General features: G+C 35.8%; 1 protein-coding gene across 1 annotated transcript; it reads right to left on the minus strand.

The window, feature by feature from the left end:
• Nucleotides 1-319: 319 nt before the first annotated feature.
• On the minus strand, nt 320-3,106 carry LOC131149794 (large ribosomal subunit protein uL5-like). Its single transcript, XM_058100550.1, has 5 exons — nt 2,944-3,106; nt 2,748-2,855; nt 2,625-2,667; nt 2,334-2,529; nt 320-749 (listed from the first exon to the last, which is right to left on the minus strand). The coding sequence occupies exons 1-5, from the start codon at nt 2,944-2,946 to the stop codon at nt 548-550; spliced, it is 552 nt and encodes a 183-aa protein (XP_057956533.1). The 5' UTR covers nt 2,947-3,106; the 3' UTR covers nt 320-547.
• Nucleotides 3,107-10,682: the final 7,576 nt, after the last annotated feature.

Here is a 10,682-nt window from a genome sequence, read left to right on the forward strand (position 1 = left end):
CTTATATTTACATTAGATGATAATATAATATTATTAAATTACAAATATATAAATTATGTAAGTACATATATATACATTAGAGATGACATTCATTTCTGCATATTCAGCATATAATTTGTTGTAAAATCATAGTTACGAATCAAAATCAATTATTCCAATTCCTAAAGTTTATATCAATCGAGAACCACGCCCAAATGATTTGCTCAAATTGCTGCTCCAAAACAGGTAAAATAAATTGTGTATTCTGCAATTTAAACAATTTACCTGGATTGCTCTAACTTTATCTTTGAACAACAATGGAATGCATAGCCATGACACATGCTTGAAACATTCATTCTCAACTTCAAAAAATAAAGATAAACTGTCTTGATATGAAAGGGCACAAAGAACAACTGCGGGAGAAAAAAAAAATATTAAAATGGGCAAATGGGTAACAGATACTGGTCAAGAACCCACTCTTTGACAGGTAAACTGAAAAATAAAGAGTAGTCATGGCTGTTCTACCAAAACAAAACTTCACTCGCTTTCACCCAAGAGTACTTCATGCCTATGAGCCACCGATGGTCTGAGCCTTGTTAAGGATCACACCCTCGTATTTGACCTGGAACCACTTCATAGCATCCTCTTTTGTGACCCTGTGCTGGATCCCAACACGAGATTTGCACCTACGACGACGACCAACACGGTAACCAGGACGCTCCAAAACAACATAGAAATCCATACCATAAATACCTGTCGAAGGATCATACCTGAAATAATAGAAATAGGAAGTTAACAAAAGAGAAAGAAAAAAACAAAGATGACAAGTAATATATACTGGTCAGCCAGCCATCCTTAATTATATAAGCCCAAGCAAAATTCTTAGATCAATGGCAAGCCCCAAGTTATGCAAAAGGGAGCATGTCTTGCATTTAATTGCCCCAGATAAGAGGAACGTCTCAAAATCCCAAGACTGCCCCATTTATCTCCCCTCCCTCTGCACACACCCCTCACATTCACACGAGCATCATGTTCACAAGCATTTGCTCCACAGGCTTAAGGTATCTAGGTATGGCGAACCACTTTGTATACCCCATATTTGGTGAATTTGGGCAGATCGATGAGAATGTTGTGAGCCCATGCATATGGGCAGGAGATAACCTCCCCCACTGGCCAACTTAGAGAAAGGCTTCTTGTAGGAAATAAAATAAAAAAATTTCCACCAATGTTCTTATACCCATGTAGATGGCAGATCAGGATAATTATCATTACGAATTCAGCACAAAACTATTCAATTCAGTCAACTCCTGCAAAATCTTAGCTTGCAAATCAAAAGCAGACAAAGAGACTACCACAAGAAACTCTGCTCATTTAACATTCCTAGTAAAGTAAGTTCTTGAAAGAAATGGCAAAAAAGCAACTGTTCTGCACAATCAAATTCACTCCAAAAATAAAGAAAAGCTAAACATGTTTTGTGTATTCAGGAAACCAATGGGTTTCCTGAGTACCTCAGGAACATATAAAAATATGTTCCTCAGGCGCTCCACATTTATAATAACTTGCATACAGTTTAGAACCTAAGATTTGGATGTGTAGATTTGGACAAAATGCAAATGCAAAATAGTTAGTGCGTCGGTCCAGACCTACAAACTAAATCCAAGGTCTCATTTATATACCAATATTTTGGAGCAAAGAAGCATACAATAACTATTGCTTCCGCTAGCACATTCAGTCCTGCTTATAGAAGCATCTAGTTTGGATAAATTTTCCCTTCTACAGAAAATACTCCATGTGTCGAGCAAAACTCCAAGCCAGTGGAAGTAGATCATCAAAACAATAATAAAAGTTTTGGCAAAACAACACCTTTAACAACACTATAACTACACAATATGACTATATTTGCATAACAGCTCAAGGCCCATTCAAAACTCAAATTAATTTAAAGGGCTGACAAATTTTATCAACTTAATTAATCATCAATTATAAGAAGCGAGCTACAATAAATACAAGCATGCCTGAAAATACAGTCATCTAATTGTAAGCATTAAATCAGTTCCTTGTGCAGAAAAAAGGGGTGAAAGATACCCTAGATCATAAAAATATGAATTGTCAAACTCTGGCATTGCTTACAAATTTACAGATCTAAAGACTGTTAGTTCGACACAAAGCCCATCATTATGCCCTCCAATGTGCATCATATACATAAGTTTGCGCAAATTTGAGCATTGCTCAAGCTGGCACCCATCAAATCACAAGAAACGAAGTATGGACTTCAAAACGAATAGAACAACAACATAAACAATGTATTAAAGAAAACTTTAAATGTAAATTGTTCGAGGTTCTAATCCGCTTACTTGATCCCGAGATCAATATGTTCCTGAATACCAAATCCAAAGCAGCCCGTATCACTAAAGTTTCTCCTGAGCAGCTCGTACTCTTTCACCTTCAATCCACTCTCCAATAGCTGCATTGCCTTGTCACCCCTAACCGTGACGTAGCACGCAATCTTCTCATTACGCCTAATCCCAAATGATCTCACAGTGTATCTCGCTGTCGATCACACAACCCGACCAAAACATCAATTTTTTCACACTTAGAACAATAAACAGAAGGTTCAAGTATCCAAATGAAATTCACAATCTTACCCTTGGAGAACACGGGGCTTTGGCCACTAAGTTGCTCCAACACCTATCGGTAAATGATGAATCGAATCAAAACGCAAGCAAGAAAAATAAAAACAAACAAAATTTCGGTTTGAGGCGTGATACCTTCGCGGCTCTGGTGAGACGATCTCCGCTTTCTCCGACGGAGATGTTGAGGACAAGCTTCTGGACTTTAATCTCCCTCATTGGGTTCGAGAGCTTCTTCTCTGAAGCCTGCTTCCATCACAGAAAAAACACACAAGAGTGAGTAATCACACAAAACTATGGAGAGAGGGAGAGAGAGAGAGGGAGAGAGACAGACCATGGCTGGAGCGGCCGGAGCGACAAGGACGAGGGAGTAGAGCGAAAATGAAAGAAACCCAACGGATGAAGTCTAGGGTTTTTTTACGGTACTCGGGCAGGGTTAGTTTGACTATAATACCCTCGGGTAATGTCAAAAAGCCAATCATGGATTTCGGTCCTCGGATGGGCCCTTGATGCTAGCCCACAATTGTATTTAGCCCGGCCAGTCTACTCTGGATTGGAATTAGACTCACAAAAATTTGGGGGTTGGTTAGAGTTTAAAATTTTTTGTCAAATTAATGATTTTTTTTTTTCATGAAAAGGCTCTAAAATGTCAATCGAGTGATTTAAAAAATAAAAATTAAATGTAAAATTAAATGCTCATTAGTCATATTTGCATGGTCTTTGATTCCATTAGTCAATTATTATTAAATTGTGTTTTAAAAAATTAATTAAATAACAAGTTTATCTATCTCTCTCTTATAGATGTGCGCGCGCACACACATAGTTGAATTTATAAATCTTGACAAGCCTAGTGATCTCACCCTAATTTTTTTCGATTAAGAAAACTATAAAACTTATCTTCCTATTGGGATCCTTCCTTCGCAGCCACCCTTTCTCCTTATGGCACTTCTTCTCCTACTCTTCTCTCTCTTCTTCCTAGACTGAACTTGGTCAAACTCACAAGCTTTTTTTGTCATTGACTTCTATCTAACCATGTTCTCCATCTCTTCACAACAACTTTCTTTTTTGTTTGCATTTCCTAGTGTTAATAGAAGCTTCGTTGCCACGACGAGCTTGCCACCCAAAACAAAGACGGGAAGGGCTTTTCCTTCTCTTCAAAAACCTTTGCAACAACATATTGGCTTGAACCAATCATTGTCATTTGTATAGAAATTATTTCTTTATCACAAACCTTTGCAACAACATATTGGCTTGAACCAATCATTGTCATTCGTATAGAAATTATTTCTTTATCATTTTAGGTTTCACAATGAGCAATAACTTTTTGAATTTGTAGATTATAGTGTGTGTATCCTTTTGAATTTGTTGGATTTGTTGGATATGTTGTATGTTCAACACATATATGTTGTTAATATTCATTTGATTGCAATATCTATCATAAATAATTGGGACTTTATTTTTTATTTAATTATTAGTTTTTTTGGTGTATAGCAATCTCACAATAGTTTTTGGATTTATAAACTGTTGCGGAATGAAATTGAATGATCTTCTACGACGTTCCTTGATCATGACTACTTGAAAGAGAGAAGGTAAGGATGACTTGGAGGATCTGGGGTGTACTTCGGGAGATCATTCCGATGTCTAAGTAGAGGACTTGTTGAGAGGTTTTTTGCAATAGTAAAAGAATGGGTATGAATTAGATGTCTTTACCTCTTTTCCACATCCTTTTTATAGTAATGGAGTTTGACCTTGTGGTGATATGACATTTATAAGTGCATTATTGTGTAGGCATAAATCGCTCTATTCTTTAAGGCATTGTCTTAGATGACTTGTAACTATTCCCATCAATGAGTGCTTTGGTCTTCTTGCTTGTTTACAGAAGGCGTTATAATGAGTGGGTCAAATTTCATTCTCCCTCTTTAATGAGGATATTGTTGGCCTAAGTAGGTTTTTCAATTTTATTTTGATGATAACAAATAAATGATATATTAACATGTGTTGTTAAGTGATAATATTCCAAGATTGAACAATATTATCATGGAAGGAAGCTTAGCAATTAAAGTCAATCAAATGAAAACTTATCGGAGTATAGAAGTAGTACATGTCAAACTTAAAACTTAAAGACAAATTCGACTTGAAGTCAAGATGAACCTCAAAAGATTGACAAAAAGCTTGAAGACTTAGTGCTTAAAGAGTTTGTGTTTAGAAAGTCATTTGTAAGTACTTTAGTTCAAATATAATTTAGAATTATGATGCTCATTAGGATGCATCACAAACTTAGAGACCAATTTTTAAAAATCCTGAAAAATGATTTTGAAAAATTACATTTGATTCTTTCAAATAAAAATGGTTTAAAAATAATATAAAAATGAAAGTTTTTCAGAAAATGAAATTGGTCAGCCGACTGAACTAAATAAGCTATATTTGCTCAGCCGGCTGACAAAACATCAGGTTGAATATCTGTCCAGCCGACTGATACTTTTTAACTGTAATTCGTTAGCCAACTAACATGAGGGCATGTCCAGCCGACTAACATTTTTTAACTAAGTTCAATCAGCCGACTGACAATTTCTTGGAATTTATTTATGGCAGACAAAAGGGTCTCAACTGCCTGTCCAACCGACTGAACCTATAAAAATACCTACCCAGTCGTCTGTCCAGCCAACTGAATCTACGGGATTTTAAATTTTGAATTTTAATGGGAAAATTCTAAAAATTAGTTTTTCAAATATGAACGTTATAAAAACTTGGTGGACACTCCAAGTAACTTGAGAAATAAGGAAACTCATCTTAAAAAGTCTATAAATACTCCTTTAAACCCAAGAAATCAAATTACCAAACAATCACACAACATTCAAGCATTCAACTCTCAATCTCTCACAAAGCTCTTTCTTGCTCACATTCCATCTAGGAGAATTCATCTAAATTGCTGCTAATTCATAAGCCTACGGTTCTAATATAGAGTTTTCTCAATCACTAAAGAACCCTTGGTGATCTCTAATCTTAAGCTTCATACTTTCTATCTTTATATTTGATTGAAGTATATTTAAATGCTATAACTTGTACAAATTTGCTCTGTTTTGAGAGTTATTTTATACACAGATTCTTGTACTTTTCATGTTGTACTTTGACGATTCAAGGCTGATTTAGATCGTTGAACCAAGCGTGGGTTGATCGCTTGGAGAGGTTTCTCTTCCTGAAAAAGAGGGATGGAGTTTTTGTAAAAGGTTTGTTCCACCCGGAAAGGAGCATTCATAGTGGAATCCTTTAGTGGTATTGGCCAAAGGCGAGGACTTAGGCTAGGGATAAGCTGAATCTCATAAAAATGTGGTGTTCTTTCCCTATTCTTTTAAATTTCAGTACTTCATATATTGTGTATGTATATGTTAAGTGCAGATTGCATAGCTCAAACGTTTAATTAAAAAGAAGACTCTTAATTTAACGAAAGTATGTTTCAATTAACCGTTTGTGGAAACCCACAAAACCTTCAGTCGATCGAACCTCCCTAGGGTAAAAAGTTTGACCATTTGGTCGACCAAGTTTGAAATGAACTTCAACGCCTTAGTCGACTGAACTGGCAGGTGGGAAATCCCAACGCTCTGGTCAACCAAACCTCCTAGTTGTAAAATAGTCTGGTTGACCGAACATACAAATTCAGTCAACCGAAATTAACCCAGTCGACCGAACCTCGGAGGTTCAAAAATTGCCTCAAGTTTGATCGACCAACACCTCAGTTCAAAAATAGCTTGGTCGACCGAATTGAGCAATCCAGTCGATTGAACCTTAAAAATGGTCGACTGGACCTCTTGGGTTGCTCAAATTTTTCCAAGGTTAAAACGTGGTTAATTTTTATTAACCCTATTTAAACTTTCTCAAAAATACCGGATAGGTATCAAACAATTATAATTTTTGGGGTGTCTATATATACCCCTTCATTTGGTTGGATTAACATGAAATTAGAAAATATCATTAGCAAATTCTCTCTGAAACTCAAAAACCCTATTTCTTACGTTCAAGCTCTCCACTTTCATTCTTACTCATTCCCATTGCAAAAATTGTTTAGTAAGAGTGCTTTTGTGATTATCCTATAAGACTTATACTCTCATCTGCTCTGTTTGATTGAGATTTAGTTTTACTTGAGAGTAAGCTTAGAGTTTTTTTTGGAGACTTTGTCAATAAGTTTTCCTTGGGAAAACTCTTTAGAGTTTGTGAGTTTTACATTATCATTGCAATATTCAACAGCTTGTATTGTATTTTGTCTATGAAATAATTTTTACAAACCGATTTTAAATATCTCCTGTGTTTATTTTTTAGAAAAATATTTTTGAGATATTTGCTTATATGTTGAAGATCTTTGTTGCTGCATCTTGTGATTGATATTATTATCTTGACACAAAGATCCTAACACATACACTCTTACATTCTGATTGATATACTAACATTATTTTGAGAATAGACATTGAGACTATATTGAGCTTATCATATCCTATCATACTGTAGTGTTTTGATTTTACTGGTACAAATCTGCTTGGTTGAGAAGTATATATTTTGTACACGTTGTATTCCAGACGTGGCCTAAGGGAGTGTTAATCCAGCCCGAAAGGATTGGTTGTAAATGTTGAGTTCAACCTTGTGTTAATTTGACCTGGTTGTATTTCGTTGCCGCTCCACCCCGTGAAGTGAGCCTTAGTGTAATTCTTGTGCTTGTGAGCCAAGGTAGAGACGTAGGTAGTTTGTCGAACCTTGATAATATATATGGTGTTATCTCTCTTTATCTATTTTACCTTGCATGCGTAATTAGCTCACTTGTGTAATTTAATTTCAGCATATATGCATATATATATTGATTTATTTTATATTTGCTCTAGATTGACCATAGGGTTGTGAAATACTGCTGCTGGTTAATTGACCTAGGGGAGAAATTTTAAAATATCAATTCTCCCCCTCTTGAGATTACAGTAAAGCTAACAGAGACTTTGAATTTGCGGGTTTTTGAATTTGGATAGGGTATAGTATAAAATTGCATTGAATTTAAAATCAAAATAAATTCAAATCTAAGTCTTAAAATTCATGCTCTATTATAAACAAAAATAAAAAATTTAAAATGTTTTTAAAATTATATTACCTAAAAATTGAAAAAAATAAATTTTTTGTATTACTTTGAAATCTATAAAGAAAATAACAAACTATTTTGCATGTTTAAACAATTTTTTTTATTTTTTATATTTTCAATATGAATCTTAAAAAACTTAAAAAAATAAGCCAAGAAAATTTTATAACTCTTTGAAAAACTAAAAAATGAGAAGTGAAAGATGTTTTCCATAACCAAACTGACCCATAATAATTCTTAGAACATAATTATCAAAAGTTGACAAAAACATGCAATTCATGAAATATAATTTTCCATATAAATTTTAATTATAAAACTACAACTATTTTGAAGAAAAATTCTTAAACAATTTAATTAATCAGTTTTTTTGAATAACTTTAAGCCACATGCAAAAAGTTCTTGTAATCAAATTCGTCACATAATATATAAACGAGCTAAAACGAATATTATCGGATAATACAACAAATAACTAATACTTTATTGTTTTTCTGTTTTCTAAAAGTGCCATTCTGATTTTGTGATGGGAAAAAAATATAACAATAAATAAATTTAAATCTATGGAGTTTGGATAGTGTTGTGGTTTGCACCATAAATGGACTTGGATTTCCATTGGTTGCGTCAAACGTAACTCTCATTCATTCATTTTCATAAAATTGATTACAAGATATAGAGATACAAGAAACTATTTTAGGAAGCTATTCTATGTCTATACAATATTTACGACTACAATCATGTTTGACCCTTGAATGAAGGAATTCCTAAATCTAAGATTTCCATAGCTGGCTAATTGCAGAACTCACGCCAATACTCCCCCTTAAGTTGGTGTGTAGATATCTCTAACACCTAACTTGTCAAGTGAGTCATTGAAGTTTCTGCTGGAAACTGCCTTGGTAAGAATGTCAGCTAACTGATCTTCAGATTTAACGAAAGGGAACTAAATGATCTTCTCTTCCAGGTTCTGTTTGGTGAAATGTTGGTCTATCTCCACGTGCTTTGTGCGGTCATGTTGAACTGGGTTATGAGATATGTCGATAGTAGCTTTGTTATCACAAAATAAATTCATTGCAGAGTTAGGAGGAAAACCGACCTCTGTTAGCAAACCTCTAAACCAAAGAAGCTCACATAATCCTTTCGCCATGCCTCGAAACTCAGCTTCAGTGCTGGATAATGCTACCACCTTCTGCTTTCTACTCCTCCATGTAACTAAGTTTCCTCCAATAAATGTAAAGTAGCCTAAAGTAGACTTTCTATCCAAGATATTCCCAGCCTAGTCCGCATCCGTGTACCCTTCAATCTTCAGATGAGCATTCTTGGATAACATTAGTCCTCTTCCTAACGATGACTTTAGATAGCGTAGAATTCAAATTACAGCACCCATATGGTCTTCACTCGGATTATGCATAAATTAGCTTACCACACTTACGGCGTAAGCAATGTCTGGACGAGTGTGAGATAAGTAAATGAGCTTCCCCACTAGTCTTTGATACCTCCCTTTATCGACTGGCACCTGGTCTGAATATTCTCCAAGCCTATGGTTCTGCACAATCGGCGTATCCACATGTTTACACTCTAGTAATCCCACTTCCGTTAATAAGTCTAGTACATATTTCTGCTGAGAGAGGAATATGCCTTTTCTTGACCTCGCTACTTCTATTCCCACAAAATACTTAAGCCCTCCCAAGTTTTTCATTTCAAATTCAGTAGACAATTGTTCTTGTAGCCTCGAGATCTCCTTAGCATCATCCCTTGTAATTATCATATCATCCACATAGACTATTAATGTTGTCACCTTGCTTTGTCGGTGTTTCAAGAAGAGAGTATGGTCAGAGTTACTTTGGCGATAGCCATACTTCCTCATAGCTGAACTAAGTCGGCCAAACCATGCTCGTGGTGACTATTTTAGTCCATACAATGCCCTCTCTAGTTTACAAACAATTTTGTACCCAGCTGATCCTGCATATCTTGGTGGGACATCCATGTATACCTCCTCATCAAGGTTGCCATGAAGGAAAGCATTCTTCACGTCGAGTAGTGGCCAGTCCAAATTTGCTACAAGAGATAGTAAGACTCTAACGACATTCAGTTTAGTTACTGGTGAGGAGTAGTCTATGCCATATGTTTGGGTAAAACCCTTCGCCACAAGTCTTGCCTTGTATCGGTCAATTGATCCATCAACCTTGTACTTTATAAAGAACACCCATTTGCATCCCACTATTTTTTTTCCTTTCGGTAATGGGACCAACTTCCAAGTATTATTTTTTTTTTAGACTTCTAGTTCTTCTTGCATTGCTTGTGCCCACTCTAGATCAGATAACAACACTACTGTGAATATGGCAAGAGGATAGTGTTTGAGTGAAAGTCTTGAGCGGCTTGGACAAACCTTGAGTAGATACATAATTTGCAATTAGGTATTTGGACTTCCTTCCTTCTTCATCTGGGCTATATCTATTCGGCAATTTCCCACGATTGTGTCTAAAAGGCAACACATAACCAGTAGAGGAATCCAAAATATTAGCATGTAAAGGTGTAGCAGGAGTACTTACCTCAGGGACATTCTCAGGAGGAGGAGGGTCTTTGGGTACTGAGGAGTGAGGGGACTAAGGGTACTCTGTATTTTCTGCTTCTTCATTTCCAGGTTCTTCGACTTCTTCATTTCCAGGTTCTTCGGCTTCATCATTCCTCAATTCGACATATTTAATCTCTGGTGGTACCTCATGCGGTTCAACCTCTCTATTTCCAGTTCCATGCTTACCTGCGGAGGCGATCAACCAATTCGTCTCTTCTACTTGAGTCTCCCCCTAAAGGGAAGAATTGGGTACCAGTGAAGGATAGAAATTCTCAAACTAAAGAAATGTAATGTCCATGGTGATATAGGTTCAGTTGGTAGTGGGGTCATAGCAACGGAAGCCTTTTTTATGTAAACCATATCCCAAAAGTAAGCACCGAACAACACATGGCTCTAG

This window comes from Malania oleifera, chromosome 2 (assembly GCF_029873635.1).
Source record: "Malania oleifera isolate guangnan ecotype guangnan chromosome 2, ASM2987363v1, whole genome shotgun sequence".
Classification (NCBI taxonomy): domain Eukaryota; kingdom Viridiplantae; phylum Streptophyta; class Magnoliopsida; order Santalales; family Ximeniaceae; genus Malania; species Malania oleifera.

Coding starts and splice junctions, on each gene's coding strand:
- LOC131149794 (XM_058100550.1), bottom strand. Junction 2,668..2,747: donor GTCTCACCAGAGCCGCGAAG/GTATCACGCCTC, acceptor ATTTACCGATAG/GTGTTGGAGCAACTTAGTGG. Junction 750..2,333: donor CATATTGATCTCGGGATCAA/GTAAGCGGATTA, acceptor CTATTATTTCAG/GTATGATCCTTCGACAGGTA.